At 42.0% G+C, this 20,527-nt stretch overlaps 1 protein-coding gene across 4 annotated transcripts; it reads left to right on the top strand.

Annotated features, from left to right (window-relative positions):
* Window positions 1–1,808: 1,808 nt before the first annotated feature.
* LOC135700560 (transcription factor Sp4-like) lies at window positions 1,809–19,130 on the top strand. 4 transcript variants are annotated; one of them, XM_065221086.1, is made up of 9 exons: window positions 2,382–2,516; window positions 5,832–6,150; window positions 6,434–6,829; window positions 6,911–7,454; window positions 7,702–8,112; window positions 8,297–9,556; window positions 18,019–18,227; window positions 18,416–18,844; window positions 18,996–19,130. In XM_065221086.1, the coding sequence occupies exons 2-9, from the start codon at window positions 6,058–6,060 to the stop codon at window positions 19,107–19,109; spliced, it is 3,456 nt and encodes a 1,151-aa protein (XP_065077158.1). In that variant the 5' UTR covers window positions 2,382–2,516; window positions 5,832–6,057; the 3' UTR covers window positions 19,110–19,130. The 4 variants fall into 4 exon arrangements, with proteins under 4 accessions (XP_065077157.1, XP_065077156.1, XP_065077158.1 ...); XM_065221085.1 differs by lacking the exon at window positions 2,382–2,516 and adding an exon at window positions 1,809–2,225 and having other exon boundaries at window positions 6,434–7,454; XM_065221084.1 differs by having other exon boundaries at window positions 2,379–2,516; window positions 6,434–7,454.
* Window positions 19,131–20,527: the final 1,397 nt, after the last annotated feature.

Genomic DNA, 20,527 nt, shown 5'->3' on the forward strand with positions numbered 1-20,527 from the left:
GCTTAAATTTCTTAAGCTTCGCAGAATTTGCGAGATGTTGAACTTATAAAATAAAACACGATCCTGGATTTAGAAAAAAGAAATCTCACACTTGAAAAAAATATCAAAATCCCAAATTGTGACTAGTTATGTACGTTCGATCATGAAAAATAAATGTTCTGTTGCTGTATTCTGGGGCCACATTATATACGACGATCGATAGGACCTCTTCATACCAGCAGTGCATACTGACTTTGAGCATTTGAAGACTTTATCGATAATAAATAGGTGTGGATTGTAGTGAGCTAAACACACTTGCATTGAGGTTTTCCATGCTCGCCTCATAGCCATTGGATGAAACCCTTCCCAAAATAGATTTACAGCTAATAATCGGCTGTAGGTATACGTATCAAGTTTCTACATTCGGTGGCTCTCTTACCACCCAGAGTACGAGAGTAAATTTAGTAGGGGTCCCGGGAGTGGAAAATATCACATTATACCACTTTGACCGATCCCTACTGTGTTCCCAAGCGCGAGGGTAGAAGCGAGAGGACCAGTCCAGCCCAGTTTGATGTTGTGCTGGCTATATCTATCCAATTTAGTAGCTTTCGGCCAAAAGGGGCCAACCTATACGACGCTAGCACAATGATGCATTAGAGCCGCAGCAGCATTGGCCGTGTTTATCCCATAAACGGCACAGCGATGTAGTTTGGGAGTGGGTAAGGGAGAGTGAAAGAGAAAGTGTTGTGGATGAAACGCGTTACCAAAAAAATCCAATGCCGAGGCCTACCTCGATCCGGGGAAAAACGTGGCAACAGCGCCGACGCCTTTTCCATGCTTATGCTCTAACCGATGCGAACGAGGCGATGTTGGACTTCCTCCTAGCAGCCCTCCCAGTTCCTGGTAGGCAGTGCGCGATGAAGCGAGGGTTTCTACATGATTTTGTTTGGGAGTAAGAAAGAGAAGTCCACGGCGTTACTCTCTCCAATCTTTCGCTATCGGCTTTGGGTTAGCGCTCTTGACTGTTGTTGGGGTTCTAAGAACCACCTATGATTTTTAGATTTATTTTATGTGACAGGATCGAGAAAATTCTTATTTACAACTTTCTAGAAAATTAGAAGGTAGAGAAAATAGAGTGAAATTTAAATTTAATTATTAATAAAAAAAAATCATATTATGAAAGTCATGTGCAATCAAACACGGCTAGTATACTGGTACTATGGAAAGACAGTCCGGCATAAAAAAATCAACTTGGGTGATGCTGGAAATAGCATTCCCTGCCTCCAAATTATGCTGCAGAGCGCGGAGGGTACAACATTTATTGAAAACTTGCCCGCTGCTTTGTACGATTCTCGCTCTCTTTCCCCCGTTTGTGTTTTGCTCGAATCGTTTCGTTTGTGTGCTGCTGCATAACCTAGATTTGATAGCAATAGGGTTGGTTTCCGAAAAATTATATCAAATTACACTTCCTAACTAATAGCGAATTTGTTTATTATTCAGTTCCAACCTGGATCGGGTATTAAGATCGGGTCTGCTTGTTTTCTGACAAACTTCAGTTTGATCGTTTGTTTTTAAAACTTAAATCAGGTTGAGGTTCCCACTGACAAAAAGTTCGGTTTCGCACTTGGTTGGTTGTTTTTGAAGCAAATAGTAAAAAACATTCTCAAGTTTTTGGGTATAATCTGGGTTAATACAATTTTATGCATGTAGCCAACCCTATTGCTGCGTTGCCTCCGTTTGCTGGTGTGTTCGTGAGGCGGAGTGGCTAAAGTTAACGCGTTCTCTCCCATTTTCGGCTTTGCAGAAGCCACACGCCTCTGTGCCAGCCAGAAGAGGCATCAGCGTTTTGTCTGAGTTTTTTCGCGACATCGAAAAAGTCATTCATTGTTGTCGGCAGCTGTCAGAAGTGGCGTCAAGCGATAGAACTAGTAGTTTGCGTTGTTTGTGGGCAGTGCGATTGATTGCCAAATTTTGAATAAGAGAAAAATTTGAAATTTTAGCTGAACATCTAGTGACTTTGGAAAAAGAAAGAAAGTCTGGAGGCCACACATACAAGTGAGCAGATTGTTTTATGTTTGTGTACTTACGCGTTGAGATATGTGAATACGGTATGGGCCAAGTGTAAGCAGTGAAGAAAAATGACCTTTTCGATGAGATGTGATTCCGTGGAACCAGTTCGAAAGTGAAGCGAAATAATGGAAGCATCCGTAGTGAAGGAACCGGCTGATGATCCGGTTCCGGCGAAGGTATGTTCAGTTCTGGTGTAAGTTAGTCTGACGTTTTGAATCTCAGAGTGAACAACGACAGGAAATTTTTATTGCGAGTGGAAATCGTTCTGGTGGGTGTTTCGTATTTACCCTCCCCTGGGCGGGGGCTTTCGGGGTGTTTCTCTCACTCGCCCTGCCAATGCCAGCCAACGTCAGTTGTCAGTGTCTCGCTCTAATTTGAAAGTGAATGAACCGCGCGACGATTGCAAAATTGGGCGCAAAATACGCCCGTTCGGTGCTTGATACGGCCCCGGAGTATGCCTCCAAATGGTGATTTTAATGTCGATAGTGCTTATTTTATGATAGCGTGCCGGAAATGTGCCTGATGTGACCCGTATTTCGATTTTAATCAAAGTGCCCCGTCGCCAATGGCGGGCGCCATATTGGATCTGCCGTCGTGGAAAGAAAATTGTGCTTTTTGCCTCCTACATTTCACTGGATTATTACGTTCGGACCATGGCTGTTCGAATACTTTGGTCAACGTGTTTTACAACCAGAATTCGTGATAATTTCTGTATAATTGCATAGAAAACGTCATAAAATAGCATTAGAGTGCCCCAAAATTGCCATCTATCACAAACTGTACATGACTTTGTGTTTGTTGCGTTATCTTGGTTCTAAAAATCCAATTGCAATACTTGTCTCCGCCTTCTCGCTCGCGAACCGTAATCGAGTGCCTACAGGGTGGTGCTTCGTATCTCTCGGACCGATTCTCTCCTGATTTTGGAATTCCTTCTGAGAGAGAACTTGCCTCCTTTTCTTTTGGCGTGTGGTCTCTTTTCCGCGCGAGACAGCCCACACGCACACAAACGACACTGGCCGTAGCCGACAACTTCGGCATTTTCGGTTTGTTTTGATTCCCGTTCGTCGGCCGGGCGGTCTGTTGAACACAGTCGTGCAGGCAGATCGCTTGCTTCGATTGCGTTTATCGGAGAGGCACGCACATTTTTACCCCTCATCCGAGTAGGCTCAGGCTCACCAGGCTGGATGGAGTAGGATTTTTCTCTCCGCTCTCGCTCTTCAGCTGGGGGTGCACCGCGTGCAGCATAATTTTGGGGTGGGACCGGGAAAACTGTCCCACTCTCGTCGTCTTTTGATGTGCGATGCATGCTTCTCGAAAGTCACGTGTAGTGCGGGTCGCTAATGTGCGTGTCGGCTCGCGGGAAGAGAGTGCGGTGCGAGTGTTTAGAATATTTTAATGGATGTAAACAATGCGTTTAGGTGTGGGTGAAACGGGATTGTTGTTTGATGTCAGTGGTGCAAGTGCCCGCGTGTTAATTGTGTTTTCGAATCATACATTTCGTATTGTTTTTATCGGATTATCATGTAGTTCCGGAACGTAATTCCATTCGTAAACAAACACGTCAATCGCTGATTTCTCGCGAATAAAAGCTCAATCTCGAAAACTAATAACACTATCAGGTAGAGCATTGATTCCTCTTACGTTAGCTATAGTTTGTTTATGAGGTTAAGCCTTTATTCGTGAGAAATTGACGATAGATGTGTTTGTTTTCAAAAGCTATTACGCCAAATCTGAAGTTTTTTTTTTAAATTATGTTTAAATTTTTGAAAATTTCGTTAGTAAATTTTTGTTATGTAATTTTAACAATGTAAATAATGTTTGAGTACAGGTATACCTCAACATAACGTAACTGTCACTTTTGACTTCCATCGTCAATATCTCGCTAATAACAATTGAATCATACACATTAATATTACCAATAGATGGGAAAGAGAATTGCGAGAAATCGGCGATGGTAGTCAAAAGTGATAGTTGAGCAATTCCATACAAATTCGCAAATCAGTTTATTTTTTTGATTTGGTTGAAAATTTGCAGAAACGTACTTCCTATGCCATTTTGTATCTTTATATCGCTAATTTGAATCCAGCCTTATTTTTGCAAAGGGCCTATAAAAAAATATCAACTATATTTTTACTCGAAAACGATAGGTTTGGTGTCTTGCGTAATATTGAAGATAATCAATGAAATGAATGAAAACAAAAAATATGCATCTTTTTTTTTTTTTAAATATCCAAAACTTGGTCAAATTACTATTTTGACTTTATATAATGAAAGTACACCAAATTTACAATAAAAAAGCACCTAAGTAAAATTTTGCTAAGTCGCACCGTTTTCGAGATGTAGCGATTTGAAAGTAGATATTTTTAAAATCTTGCTTTTGGCCATTTTTAAATGTATTTCGCCAGTTCCGAAAAAAATCTGATCTTTCCGAAAAAAAAAATGTCGGTTCTGATCTAAGATGTTTTACCAAGAAAACGCTTCTCTGTTCGAATGAAACCTCAGACCATTCAAATCGAAACATCGAAATCCGCTTTTTCGAATGATTGCTGCAACCGGATGATGGTTATTTTATTATCAGATGATGCTCTTCTCGAATACAGGATAAACATTTTTTCTAGAAGGGAACGGACCACTGTTGAAATACGTAATGCACTCTGTATAATAGTTGGCATCCCAAATTGAAATGCATATGATATTGGTTCAGCCCCAAATCGTCCAAAACGATGATGTAAATAATTCTATCGAACATCATTTGTAGACCTGAGTTGACAAACAAGGTGGAAACAAAGCCATCGCTATCAGAGGTGGTACGAACATTGGTAAAACGTGGAAGTCGTGGTGGAGGAAGTTTTCGCTACCAACAAACGATTGTTGCATCCATGTTGGAATGGCTGTTCATAGCTATTCCATATGAACATTTAAAAAATCGAATTTTAAATCTAATTTAAAGCATTTGCGAGTCATCCTATTCTTAAATGGTTGTCCTCTGAGCGCTTTATGTTTGTGCAGCCAATTTTCAAATAAATATACTTTATTTGGATGACAGTCATATGGATGCTTATCAGCTGATGACGAATTCAACCATAAGGTAATCATCCGCAATTCCAAATCATATTGTCAAAAGCTCGAGCAAAGCTATAATCATTCTAAGTATTGCGAAGGGTTTCGTTCAGTGTATAGCAAGAAGGAGCCTGGGATTGTACCCACGATCAGTAAGCAAAAACGGTAGCTAATATTCCACCGTGCTCTTTACATCAGAACAAACCACTACGACCGACGATCGTTTAATACCGGCGATATGAAGCTACTAAAATAGAAAGACGTCCCAAGAAGAAGTCAACGTCAACCATGTTTTTGAACCTGGATCGAGGATATGTCGTTTCGTGTTTCCTGGGAACTTCTGACTCTTTGAAAAATTTTCGAGTTCCGTTACTTTAAGTCTCTTGAACATATTTTAAAAATGTTCCAAGGTTTCAACATATCCGACTTAGACATATTTCTGCGACAGCCTGCAACTGAACTGCGGCTCTTAACGCAGAGCTGGGATTAGTTTTAAGAGTTATTAATTAAACGTTTATAATCTTAGCCCTGTGCAATGCCGATGTAGAGCTTCATTATTGCTAGTAAGCACTGAATAATGCTGAATCGAAGATTTAAATATTTGAACTAATGCTCATCCCTTCCTTGGTCTATCGCTGCCGTTTCGCCACTATCTAATATAGTTAATCTTCTTTTTGAAACAATAACTCTAACACCTTCTTCCGTTTATCCACCCGTTCCAGTGAGCCATTCAGCTCACGTAACAGTTCTTATTAGAGGAACCTAAAACCAACCGATCAACCAACCAACAAACAGAGAGACTGCTCGAAACAACGAATCTATTAAAACTGTAGTACTATCGACACAAATTTTAGTAATAATGATCTGTCGGAAGAAAAAGTGGTGTCATTTATCGACGTAAAGTAGTACTATTCTAGATCGGTAGGAAACATTGATCCCGCCCGCCTAATGGACTCGTCCCAGGGCAATCTAGCGCCCGGGCAAGAGATACGAGTCGTCAGTGCCTCGGTAGTGGCGCAACTCCAAGCCCAAGGATTACAGGTCCGTTCACAATACGATTGTTTCTTAATTTGTTGCTTTTTGGGAATGGCTTCTGGTGTTATCCTTTGTCTCTTTTTGCGCTTTTGAAGTTCAATATATGCCGCGGATACACTTGCATGACAATCTATGAACATGAGCATTATTTGTGTGATACATTATGAGCAAATCCAAAAACTATACAAGTGTGCTCATACAAATACAAATAATGCTCATGCTCATAGTTGGCCATACAAGTGTATCAGCGGCAATAGTTTCATCATTAATAACAATGGTCTTCTTTAAGGGCAATGAACTCAACGCAGCCATTATGGCTGCTTCGCAGCCGCAAACTGCTCAACAGCAGGCTATGCAGCAACAGCAAATACAGCAGCAGCAACAGCAAATGCAGCAACAACATTTACAGCAACAGCAAATGCATCAACAGCAACTGCAGCAACAACACCAGCAGCAGCAGCTTCAACAACAACAACAACAAGCTCAACAACAACAGCAGCAGCAGCAACAACAACAACAACAACAACAACAGCAACAGCAGCAACAACAACAGCAGCAGCAGCAGCAGCAGCAGCAGCAGCAGCAACAAGCCCAACAGCAACAACAGCAACATCAAGCTCAACAGCAACAACAGCAACAACAGCAGCAACAGCAGCAGCCGCAACAACAACAACAACCTCAAGCGGTGAGTTTGTATGATCTTCAGCAATCCGCCAACAATCATTTGTTGTCCGGATTTCATCGCTCGTTCTCTGCTTCCCATCAGGCTCAAGTTCAGCAGCAGCAAGCTCAGCAACCGACTCAGCTTCAGCAGATCCAACAACTTACTCAGATTCCCCAGCAGCAACCACAGGTGATCACGCTACAGCAGCTGCAAAATTTTCTGCCTCAGCATCAGTTGAACACGATCACCACTGCCGATGGGACACCGGTGCAAGTCTCGTCGGCCACTACAACACCTGTTGGAACGCCAGTTAAAACCTTTGTCACCTCACCGCCTCAGGTTCAACAGCCGCAGATTCTGAATCTCCAAGGACTGCCCCAGCAATTCCTTCAGGGTGGACAGTTCATTCAGAATCCCAATGGATTGTTCCAGATGATCCAGCCCGTTCAGACGATCAACGTCGATGGGCAGGAGACGCTTTTCGTTCCTGGAGGTATACAAGGAAACCAACTGGCCGGTGCGCAAGCTGTGCAGATCAACGGACAACAGGCCTTCATAACCCCGTCAGGACAACTGATTCGGGCTCCCAATGGGGTTGTTCCGAACTTCCTGCAGAACATGACACAGGCAGTCCAGTTGCCTAATGGTAAGTGCTCGATATCCGTATGCAATTCTAAAGGTGTGGTTCATGACTGGTGTTATTCGTTCGTTGTATCATCAATCGCACTTTTGTAACGCTTTGTTGTTCGCCATAGATACAAGTACTGTTCCACGCAGAGCATGTCCTTCTGCCACACCGTATCATCCTACACATTGAATCCATTCAAAATTTGTATATTGCACGCACGTAACCTTATCCAACATTCGCTCGAATTCTCTGTATTTCCATGCAGCTGGTCAGGCTACGCTTACTATCCCGGGAACTAATATAACAATCCCTTTGGGTACGACAAATACGGCCAATGTTCTAGCGCATCAGCAGCAGCAACAACAGCAACAGCAGCAGCAGCAACAGCAAGCGGCTGTTGTAGCTGCAGCCAATGCTGCCGCTGCTAATCAGCAACAAAACCAAGCCCAAGGGCAGCAGCAACAGGCTCAGACTCAAGCTCAACAACAACAGCAACAGACCCAACATGCACAAGCGCAGGTTCAGATTCAAACACAACAACCCGCAACTCAGCATATTCAGCAAGTCCAGCCAGCTACCATTACCATTCCCGGTACCAATATTCAAGTACCCACCTCAGCCGTAACCGCTCAGAACATTTTGCCTAACAATATAACAACCATTAAACTGGAAGGAGGTAATTGACGCTCATCTTCATTTTTTCTGTTTTCTGTACATTACGCTTATGTTTTCTCGACTCCTGACGTGCATTGAGTTACTCCATTCGTTTTGCATGTAGTTATTGTTTTTGTTTACCTTCGGTGATGGGTTCAGCGGCTCACTGTATGACATCACTAACATAACTCTCGTCACTTCTGCAGGTCAAAATGTGCAGGTGCGACAGGCCGGAGCGATGCCGCAGGTTGTTCAGTTTCCCATGCAGCAGACCATACCGGTACAGGTTCCGATCTCGACCGGTAACGGCCAAACCGTCTACCAGACCGTCCATGTGCCAATTCAAGCATTCGGTTCGGCCCTAGTCCAACCGCAGATGCAAGTGATACCACAAATTCCCCAGGTAGCTAACATAATCACGCCAAGCGGTCAGATACAGCAAGTTCAGCTAACCTCGCTGAATTCCTTAGCTGGTCTACAGCCTGCCCAAGCCCCGCAGAATATAATACTCCAGCAACCATCGAACCTGGCACAATCGTCGGCTCCTACTGCGATGAATGCTGGTAACCAACTGGTATCTTCCCTGCAGGCGGGTACTGTTCAATCCGGTGTAGCAGCTAGTCAGGACAATGGTCAACAGGGTCAACCACAACCGCAACCCCAGCACCAACCGATTACGATCGCTGGCCCGCAAGTCGGACAGCAGATCACTGTGATACCTTCCGGCACGCTGCCGCAGCTGCGGCAGAATGCAGCCAACATCATTCAGATGCCCAATATCCCAGGACTGCAAGCTATCCCGGTCCAAAACATTCCGGGCATCGGAAACGTTCAGGTGATCCCGACAAATTTCATGCAACCGGTTCAACCGCAAACAGCGGCGTCGCAGCCTCAGTTGAACCCGGTCAATCAAGCAGGGCAAACTATATCCCTCCAGCAGGCAGCGGCGCATCAATTATCAAATATAAAGCCGGATCCAAGCGACCCCGGTAAGTGGTACATCAAGCAGGAAGTAATTCCGATCCAACCACAACCGGTGGCTGCGGTGACGACGACGACGGCGACAGCCGTTGGATCTGGCGGTGGCAGTGGCATCAATGCTGGCAACACTGGTGCCAGTGGCACCAGTGTTGGCAGCACGGTAGTTACTTCACTTTCGCAACCGATGATCAACACCAGCTTAGCTGGGACGCACCAGATCAAGGGTGAGATACTGAGTCCCACGACGCAGACGTCGGTGAACGTGAACATCAGCGTGGGAAGTGGCGACGGGACGGGGAGTAATGGCAACGGCGAACAAACGCCCAAACCGCGGGTGCGGAGAGTCGCCTGTACCTGTCCGAACTGTGAAACGAAGGGCGAAGGGCCATCGGACCGGAAGAAGCAACACATCTGCCACGTGAGCGGGTGCAACAAGGTGTACGGGAAGACGTCACATCTGAGGGCGCACCTCCGGTGGCATACAGGTGAGTTTTGATGATTTTGACACAGAGGTGAATCGTTGTTTGAACTTTCAGGTCCTCAGCTTGTCACCTTCTACTTCATCAAAGTTAGTCAGATTTTTAACCAAGAAGTCTTACGATTGCTAGAATCTTGAAAGCAAAAGCTAATTTACCAGTTCACAGAACTTGAAGGGGTGTTAACATGAATTTTATGGGAAGGCCATAAGACTTTTAGAAAAGTCTACTGGACGTGCACAGAAAGTCGATAAAACTTTTAAGAAAGTCTACAGGACTTCTAGGAACATCTACAGGACTTCTACGTGACGCCAAAAGCCTTTGAGGATATTTCTGGGGACTTGAGAAAAACTGTTAATGAAAGTTTCCAGTTGGAAGTCTAGAAAGTAATCCACGAAACATTTAAGAGAACTCCATGCAACTGTTAGGAACGTCTACAAGACGTCTTGAAAAGTCTAAAGCACTCCTATGGAAACCTTACAATACTTCAACAGAGATTCGATAGAAACTCATTGATCCTCCACGGTAAATTAACAAGACTGCCACATGACGGGTATAGCACTTCTAAGAAAAAGCGGAGACGAGCCAGCCAACGGCTGAAAGTCTCCTTAATAAAGATATAAAAAAAAAAACTTCTAAGAAAAGTTAACAGTACTTATGGGAAATTCTACAGAAATTCGAACGAAAGTTCATAGTGCTTCCATGAAAGTCTAAAGGTCTTCTAGGGAAAGTTCATTGGACTACTAAGATGGGAAATCCATAAGGGTGAGGCGAAGCTAAAAAAGGAGGATTGCAATTACAGGGCTGTTACAACAGGCGCGGATTTCGCGAATTTCGCGGATTTCGCGATTTTCGCGGATTTGTTGCGGATTTGAACTTTCAGTCGCGAAAATCGCGGAAACATTAAATTGCGAAGGGACTGACGTGCTGTCACAAAAATTGTGGAATTCATTGTAACCTTTCCGTCCCGGACTATTTTGCTGTCATCAATTTTGTTGTTGTTACCGGTTCAAACCAAACATCCTGCAAATAATCGAGAAATGATCTCAATTCCATAAGTACCACTGGATTTACACGGAAATTCCCTGAGGTCTGTCCAATGTGAGACATTTTCCTTTTTTTCCAATGGGAGCATAGAATTTTTCGTTGTCAAATCATAAACGAATCGTATATAATCAGGTTGTCCATCCAACCGGGAAATCCGGGAAAAACCGGGAATTTGGATTTGCCGGGAAAAAACCGGGAAAATGCGGGAAAACCCAAATCGCACCGGGAAAGATAATGTATACTCATTCTAAGTAACAATTTTGGTTTTATCATAGTCTTGTAGGCCATAATTTGGTCTTCAAGAATCATTTAAATCCTTATAAAACTTGCATTTTTACATGGAATCAATCATTTTTTTTTAATATGCATAATTATATTCATTTGTTACACTACTATTTACAATTTTCATATTATGCTTTCACTGTGGTAAAGTATCCAGATTCCTCAAAATTACAAAACAAATCTATTATTTTATTTTATTTGTTGGAGCATGTGGAGCTACCAAGATAGCTTACAGGGTATTTTTTTTTTGGTTGTCATTGAATGAACATTTTTTTAATTATTTTGCAGTTTTCAGTTTTCTGAGTAAAGTAGTGTTAATATAGAGCCTAACCGAGACATATCTTGTCACGAAGCTACTTGAAGATATAGAAGCAAATTCATGCCAATTAAAAAAAAAAAGTCCGATCTCAAACACCATGCATACCCGATCATGCTTGGCTTGCAAATGTTCGACACCGTACACAATCAACAAACTTTAAAAAAAAACATGAGATGAATGGTCCAGAGAAAAATTAAAAATAATTTCTACACTTTGTGCTAATCAGGTACACAAAATTAGTCAGGATATCATAGAATACCTTGGTTAGCCTGTAAAATATAAAGATCTGAATCCATACCTCTCATGCTGAAGTCAATGTACTTGATTATCTTAGAGATAAATTATCCAGCTCAAACCTAGGGGTAATCATCATTATCATGAACCTAAATCTAACCGGGATAAGTCACGAATGATCCATTAGTGTTAAAGTTACTATTATATATAGTATAATATATAATAATATAATATATAAATTTAAAATAATAATAAAGATCAGAACTCCAATAATAATATTCCCAACCAGTCAAGCAACATTTTCGATTTCAATGTGGTCTTTAAGTCCATTCTAAGTCTATAAGGCCTCTTCAAAACCATGATAAAACCAGAATTGTTACTTGGGCAATTATATTATGGGGCTTCCCGAAGGTTTACCCATTCTATCATTAAGTCGAATCATCGTATTGATAATCTTAAATTATAATTCGACCGGAGACTCAAAATGCTCAAAAGTAGAAATCGAACAAGATATGTATCAACCTGTAAAATATCTCCAATACAATTTAAATATTTTGGTAACACATCTTTGTATTTCACTAAATGTTTTTAGGCATATAGAACTTCAACTCCTGGAAGATTTTAAGAATTTTAAATACTGCGTATTGATTTATGCTTTTTTCAGTTTCGTGTAAATACACGACGTTTGTTGGTCACGTGTGGCTTATGAAACTCTGGTAATTTGTCGATTATGTGATGTGCAGGGTATTTGGTTTGAATCGGTAAAAAATTGAGAAAACTAGAGCCAAATCAACTACAACATTTAGGACAGCAAAACGTCAGAGACGCAAAGGTCAATTTTCAAAAAAAAAAATGCAGTTCGAATGAAAATGCATTATTTTTTTTAAATAATGTTTCATCAAATCTAGGCCGGTATTATTCAATAAAATCTCATAATGTAAGTGTTTTATTATATTCGCTTATTACTCAGAATTTATGCTATACATAAATAACCGAAGATGATACTATGTTATTTAAAAAACTTCAAAGCATACAAACGATACTCCTTTAGCTCAGTCGGTAAAGGCGCAGCTACAAAGAAAGTCCATGCTGGAGGCGACTGAGTTCGATTCCCGTCCGGTCTATTAATTTTTCGGGTTGGTAAATTTCTCTATTTTCTTGGGCATAGGATGGTACAGGCATAGAAAGCTCTCAATTAAAATGTAATAGTACTTCAAAGAACACTAAGTTGAGAACAGGCAAAAATCTAATATGCTATGAGCAATAAGCTTGAAATGCCTTGTAGTAGTATACAAATGCTATTTTTAGGCAATGAAAACCGTTTTTTTTTTGTCGCGGATTAGTATTTGAAGTCGCGGTTTTCTTTTGAGAAATCGCGGATTTCGCGGATCAAATTTAGAAAATCTTGTAACAGCCCTGCAATTAAATCTGAGAATAACTCCAGAACATCTTCAACGGAATTCGAAAATAATTCACCGAGAGTTTGCCAAACAAATTACGGGGAGAAATCTAAGGAATTTGTGAGGTGAAATGCAAATTAATTTTTAGGAGGCTTTTAATATGAGTAGAATTCCAAGGGAAGCTGTGAGATTCACAAGGAACTCTGAATTCTGAGAATCTTTCAGAAAGAACAATTTTTGAGAAATATTTCAATGCAATTGCGAGAAGGATTCTAAGTATATTCTGGTGATTTTTTTTTAGAATTCAGCGAAGCATTTCAAGTTAATTTCTAGTATAACTCCATGAGAGTTTCGGGAGAATACAAAGCGAAAGCGAATTCGAAAGTACTTGAAAGATCCTCAAAAATTTCCTAAAGTTCTTTTGTAATTTGACAGACGAGCCTGATGTTCATAATACTTCTCATCTTATCTCTTATAATACTTCTTGCGTTGGCGGCGTTCTTAGGAGAATTCTCCTGAAATAAACTCTCCTCGATATTAATTAAGTATCTCCTGAAATTGCCATGGAATTCTTTGTAAATTCCTTGAAATGCTCCTCGCCTCTTTGGTTTCTCTAAAAATGATTACAGGAATAGCCGCGAAACCCTCTAAGCCATTGAAATTTACCTCAAACTTTGTTGGAAATTTCCATTAAACTTTCCTTAGAATTCCTTTGGAATCATCCTCAAAATGTTCATTCAATTCATTCCAAACTCTCTTTGGATTCTCCTTCTTCTCTTGGAATTATACTCACCAGTTCCTTACAAATCCCTTAGGCAGAACTGTCTAAGAAATTCCCAACAAATTCATTCATTAATGTACATAAGCTGAGGAACTTTTGCAAGGACTTTGTTTTTTTTTTAAATCTGGGTTCTTGGAAACAAACAAATCAATGTCCGTCAACTTTAATATTTATTTTCGTTCCAGATTCTTGACAATTTCTCCCAGTCTGATTTTATTAGGTCTAGGGTTTCCAAAATGTGTTTAAAATCTGTAGAAACTATTCATAATTCAGAACCCTGAAAAAACAATTCAAGATTCAGAATGTATGTAAATTTATGTGAAGATCAAGCCACTTCAGAATATTATGTTCAAAGAGTAAAAATGAATAACGAGGAAAATAAAGTTAGTTTGTATTGTTTTGTAAGAAAAAATATGTTTTGAAATTTTTGAGAAGGTTCCTTGGCGTACTTTAATATATTCTATTCTAATTTTTAAGAATTGCTTGATACGAAAATTTCGAAATTTCCCGAGAATTCCAGATTTTTTCAGGAAGCATAAAATTCCCCGTTGATTTCCAGTTTTCCAAGCGTTTCCAAGTTTTCCAAGGTAGTAGACACCCTGTGTCAGCAGTTATACAAGGAAATTCATGCTATTAACTCAGTTTTTATCCAAATATTTGATTACAAAATATTGTGGTCAGAAATTACATTCCAAAATTTCGGCTCATTTTGACATCTAAATTGCAGGGTAAAATGAAAAATCAATCCTTTCACGCCAAACAAAAGCACTCTTTTCTATTGCACCTAAAAGATTCATAATCCGTTAATAAATAGAACAAGAAATGGAAAACATAAGTTAGCGGGCAGTAAAACGAACCAATCTGTTCAAGAGTGCGAAAACTAATGACATATATTTGTTATCTATCTACAGACAGCCTACCTTGATCGAATGATAGGTGTAGCTTCAATCATGGGTTGCATGCACTCCTTCACTCCTCCTGAAGCTGTATCGATTGAAGTCCCATCTCCTTCCGGCAGGTCTCTAGCTTCACACTCGCCAGCGTTTCGGTCAAGACGTCGGCGATCATGGACTCGGTAGGGCAGTTTACAACCTGGATTACGTTGTTGCTTACCAAGTCTCGGATGAAGTTGAACATGGTTGAACCGCGTGTCGATGTGCTTGGTTCTTCGACTTCCACCTTCAGCTCGCAGCATTGCTATGCAGCTCTGATTATCTTCGCGGCCAACGATTGGCCCGGCGCTTCGATTATTCTGTACTCCGCTTCATCCTGGCAAGCTATAAGCATGTCGTCCACGTAAAGCAGTACACATGACGAACGACCATACTTCGTCCACACGAACACAATTTGCAAACTTTTTCGCAGCAGGCACCTGCCGCTGCGGCTGCCTCATGTAGATGGTTTCGGCTAGGTCCCCGTACATGTAGGCCGATTTTACGTCCACATGCTTCACGAGTAGCTTCCTCCTAGCGGCAGTCGACAGCAGCGTGCGAAAGATAGTCTGCATCGCGACGGGGGCAAAAACCTCGTCATAATCGGTACCGTATCGTTGGCTGAATCCTTGTGCGGCAAGTCTTGCCTTGTATTGGGTGACATTACCGTCACCGTCCATCTTCCTTTTATACACCCATTTGCAGCCAACAGGTTTGCGATCGTTGGGCAAAGGAACGACCTCCCAAGTGCCATTCTCGTGCAAGGATTGGATCTCCTCCTCCATAGCGGCGCTTCCACAAATCTCGCTCCGGGCACTTCATCGCCTTTCGAATGAACGGGGCTCGCAGTACTCCTGGACAGTCAAAAACCTCTGTGGCGCGGCTGGATCGGCGAACGTTTGTGGTAGCGCCAAACTCCTCCTGTCCCTCGGAAGCGTGCTCGGTAGCCTGTGGTACTACGTCACATGGACGTATTGTGTCGTCCCGGTCATCTTCGTCGTTGGATGTGGCAGTTTCAAAACCGTTGAAGTCGCTGGATTCACCGTCGTCTTGATTATCATCGACCTCGGAGTCCGTTGCTGCGGGAGCATCATCATCGTCTTCCTCAGGCGCAGTAGAAGTGTGCAGGGCCCATAACCTATTAGCGGGCAGTAAAACGAACCAATCTGTTCAAGAGTGCGAAAACTAATGACATATATTTCTTATCTATCTACATACAGTCTACTGTGATCGAATGATAGGTGTAGCTTCAATCATGGGTTGCTTGTACTCCTTCAAAAATTAGCAAAATGTAGTTTTTCGCCACTGTACAAAATTTATCCTTATCATTTCGTTTTCTTGATTAAAACCCAAGTCAAAGCTCGTTTTTGAATTATGACATATTTTTAACTTATTCAGTACTTTCTAAAGAGTCTTCTCAGAACATTGAAAGTTTTTTGGTACAATAGTTAAAAAGTTACAGCTCTTTATGTATGTGTGTGTAATTTTCATCGAATCGAGCTCTTTAGTGGGACAGCTTGAGCCTGCTAGTGAAAGAAGCGGCATGCTATACCTACGGTCTAGCATGTGTTTACACTTAGGCTAGGTAGGTCCTCACCTAGCCAAGTGCAGATGGGCGCACAGTGGGGTCCCAGACACCTGAGAAGATAACTCAGGGTGTGGGGATGGTAGAAGTAGTGCTCCCGACCCACTAAACCTTACCCTGTGCTCTTGCCCTCCCCGGAACCGCCCGAAAGCATTACATCATGGGAGGGGCAGTGTTGGGAAAATATCAAAAAATCAAATCTCACCAACGCCCAAGATCACGCTTGATTTTCGTAGACAAAAATCAACAAGCAAACTACTGCTGTTGATTTTGCAAGCTGTGATATCGCAGCTCGGAATATCAAGCTAACAAAACTCACCAACTGCAAATCTCACCAATCTGTGGTGAGATTAAGTTTAATGATTTTTGCTTTACACCCGAATGCAACCGAAACTTCCATAACGGCTTGCAGCAGTCCCTTCGCGTCTGCCATCGGTGAAGATTAAAAAGAGATAGCAAACTATGCTTTCTCTGTCTAAGAAAACGATGTGCAACGGAATCATGTTTGTGTTTAGTCAACGCTCAGCTTGATGTTTGCACGTTGTGAATAGTCTCGCAATATCAAAGGAGCTTGTAAAATCAATATCAAGCATGATATTTTGTTCCAATATCACGCGTGATATTGCGAGCCCATGAGAGCGGAAAAATATCAATTGATTTCTGATTTTGCCAACACTGGGGAGGGGGCCGGTTGCGCTATGGCGCATCACACTAGTGGTGTGTCACAGACGTGACACTCACTACTGCACAGTGAGCAGCTGTGCAGGGCCTTCCTCTTATTGTTCGCTGTTAATTGTTCGCCTGAGTTCTAGAGCAGACGTGATAGCCAGCCAACTGTCCACGGCAGCACAGGACAGATGTGACCGCTTACCAGCTGCGTGTGCTTAGCACTCTAAGAACCCGGTGTCACTCCTGCCTTTGCACAACGAGGGTTTGTGCAGGGCTTATCGACCTCCTGGGACGAGCTGGACGGGGTTCCAGCGTCCTTACTCTGCTGTAGTTCGTTTAGTCGCAATATCTCTCCCTTGGGTTCGATAATTAACGTTTACAGGGCACCACGAGGAGGCGAACTACTTCATGCACAGTGGGGTTTGATAAAGTACAATTGCAATTACAATTACAGCGACGCCTATGGTTTAGTGGTAGGCATGATTAACTCTCATCCTAAAGGGGCTCGGGTCAATCCCAGTCGGCGACGCCAAGATTTTCTGAGGCATACAAACTCTGATCATGCCTAGCTTCTTAAGGGAAGGGCGGTTACTTGTTTTTGCCGGTTATGCCTCTGCTGCGATGCTCTGCCGGGTTTCAATCCAGCGCTGCTTGTAGATTTCGTGTCCGCCCCTTTGTAGTGCGTGGCTGGGAATTTATAGCCGATATCAACGGCTTCTGGTGACATCGACGATAGAGCTAAGGGCCACCAGACACGAATTATATACCGCAGGCATCGGTTGATGATCACCTGCAGCTTTTGAGTGTTCTCCGCTGATAAACATCAGCAGCACAAATTTCACGTTAGGATTGAAAATTCGTATTTTGGTGCGTTGACTTATCTGGTTAAATCTCCATACATTTCGTAAGCTCACAAAAGCAGCTCTAGCCTTCTTGATTCGTGCACCTATGTCGCTTTTGCTCCTGCCGTCTAACGCTATCTGGCTGTCACCAAGCTATGTAAGAGATCTTAAAAATTTTGGCTATGACCAGGATCTTGAAAAAAAAATGACAAAGTCTAGTCATGGTTCACGATAATTAAAGCCTAGCATTCTGAAATTAAAATCCATCTGGTACCGAGCGCGGACTGTTCTTTCCACTTATTGGGACATCTTCCTGTATCTGTGCAATTTTGATGAGCTTTCAGAAGAGAGATTTTAATTTTAACAACGTTCATTCCCAGGGGAACGACCCTTCGTCTGTTCGTGGATGTACTGTGGGAAACGATTTACGCGATCCGATGAGCTGCAGCGACATCGAAGGACTCACACCGGCGAGAAACGGTTCCAGTGCCCGGAGTGCAGCAAGAAGTTTATGCGCAGCGATCACCTGTCCAAGCACATCCGGACCCACAACAAGCTGAAGAAGGACCACGTGCGGTACCTGATGGAGGTAGGTTGAAGTATTGGCAATGCATTAGCATAGCGTGATCTTGTGATCTTGCCTTCTTTAGTCTGCAACTCATCGCGATGATCTTTCTAAGAAAAAAAAAAACGATGGGTAGCGAGTAGATGGTTCAGTTTTCTTTTTCTTTATTTTTGCACGTCCATACGTATGTGTTTTGTGAAACGACCTCGCAGTTGGGCGATTCGATGAAATCGGGTGGGCTCAGTGACGACGGTGACGACGATCTGGAAATGATGGACGACGACATGAAGGCGGAGGAGATTGACGATGACGAAGAAGACGAAGAAGATCCGAATCCGTCGCCAGGGAGTCTTGTCCCTGGACTAGATATCCTCGTCAAACCTAAACTGGAACCAGGAGTCGACGGTCCTGGTGGTGTTTCTGCGGTGGCGACCATGCCGGGACCGACGCCAACGCCTACGGTTGGCCTAATGGTTGCCGGTGGCCACGCCACCGGAACGATGCAGCCAGTGGCCGTGACGAATGGTTCCGGCACTGGCATAGTTTGGATTACGTCAGCCCACGCCCCTCTGCTGGGTCTGCAGCAGCCTCCGCCAGCTCCACCACCACTCTACAGCATCAAACACCTCAACAATTCGCAGGTTGTTATCTAGGATTAGTTGATTTTATGGTTTAGTTGGATAGTTTCCGATATGTTTAGTAGACTTCGTAGCTGTGTTTCTTAAAGTTGGTGCAGTACAGGAGCTGACTCATATGTTTTCTCTTCTTTTCTCTGCGGAAATCATCTTACAGGAAGTGGCAAACTCGGCTCATTCGGCCTCCTCGGACAGTAATGACAGCTCGGACGAGAAGATGATGATCACCCTCGGCCCCGACGACCAGGATCAATCGATCGAGTCTAACTAGCATATCGAAACGCTGTCCATACACCAATTTGCATCTTTCGACAGCTGTAGATTACCGTTTGGGCAGTTCCAGGCACAGTTTTAGGCACATTTTCGGACCACTGGGAAACGGAACGCGGCTGGGAAGCATCGGATGGCTTTACTTCAATCAGGTGCCTCCGATCCGTGTTCAGTTCTAACAAAATTCAATAGCATTGCATTGTCCAAGTAGGTAGTGAACTGACATGAAAAAAGTTGAATTCCAATAAAAAAAATGTTATTTTTCATACTTACAAATGTTATTTTCGATGAGTACGCAAAAAAAAAAATATCAACTGTAACTCTTACAATGAAAGTTCGAATGCAAATGGACATCCGTGCACATACTATCATAACAAAAATCTAAATCCATCGATAAGTATTTCCCAATTTAACAAATCAAATTCTTAGTTGCCTTGGCAATGCATTGCGTAGAAATCCATCAAAATAAATCTAAAAATAAAAAAAAAATGAAATCTCAAATCTAATAGAAAAAAAAACGGGACTCGGATTGCGATGACCAGAGGCTCCAACGCAACAGGAAATGTATTCGGTATTTTTATTTGCAGATAATTGCAAACTTATCGTGGAAAATTTTACGAGGGACATACATTTTTAATAAACCGAAAGTCAAATCGAACGATTTCAAAACTTTTAAGAAACGATTCTAGTATTTGAGGAAAGTGCGATCGAACTCGAAAGGTTTTCAATTTTATAAATCAGAAGAAAAAGATTCTGCGTAGTTATAATCAACAGCCCGGCAGTAGTGAGTAGGATTTGTGTAATTCAATCGATGAATGGAATCCTAGAAATGTAAGCGCTCCGTGTAAATGTGCGTGTACGAGTACGATTAGTTTTTTTTTTGTTTAAATATGTAGTCTAAACTGTTACTGAACTCTTTCCCTCGATGCTTTTTCATCAGCCCCATTGTGTAAAAAGAATGAAACCGAAATCAAACACTAACACATTGAACCATTTCAAGTCTAACTGTTCTCGATGTTCGTATTATTACTACTACTACACGTGTATTGAATTAACTATAATAGGAAGCAAGCGCAAGTGATCAATTTGGAGGATTCACTTCTTTCAGTTCTATACAAACTATTATGTAGGTCAAATTTTAATTGGAGCACTTATTTATCTGATTTAGCGTAATCATTGATTGTTGGTTTTAATTGTTTTCAATCCTTTTTGGAACTGATCGGAAGCCTAAATTAATTAAGAACGGAGAAAGTTTGTACCTTATTATTCGCTAGATTTGAATAATTTTCCTAAATTGTAGAATTATTAAAAATTATAAGAATCCTGCTATTTTTCGTTGATTACTGGGAACTGTACTATAACTTGTGTATTCGTCTACAACGTGAATAGGTTGGAAGTAAAAATAAGACTTCGATATTT

This window comes from Ochlerotatus camptorhynchus, unplaced genomic scaffold, assembly GCF_037179485.1.
Source record: "Ochlerotatus camptorhynchus isolate MF236.1 unplaced genomic scaffold, CSIRO-AGI_Acam_v1.1 ptg000138l, whole genome shotgun sequence".
NCBI classification, from domain to species: domain Eukaryota; kingdom Metazoa; phylum Arthropoda; class Insecta; order Diptera; family Culicidae; genus Ochlerotatus; species Ochlerotatus camptorhynchus.

Bases quoted from the DNA above. Each gene is read 5' to 3' on its own strand.
- LOC135700560 (XM_065221085.1), top strand. From the start codon at position 6,058: ATGGACTCGTCCCAGGGCAATCTAGCGCCCGGGCAAGAGATACGAGTC. The intron at 6,151-6,433 runs GTCCGTTCACAA...GTCTTCTTTAAG, and splicing joins TCCAAGCCCAAGGATTACAG to GGCAATGAACTCAACGCAGC. The intron at 7,455-7,701 runs GTAAGTGCTCGA...ATTTCCATGCAG, and splicing joins GGCAGTCCAGTTGCCTAATG to CTGGTCAGGCTACGCTTACT.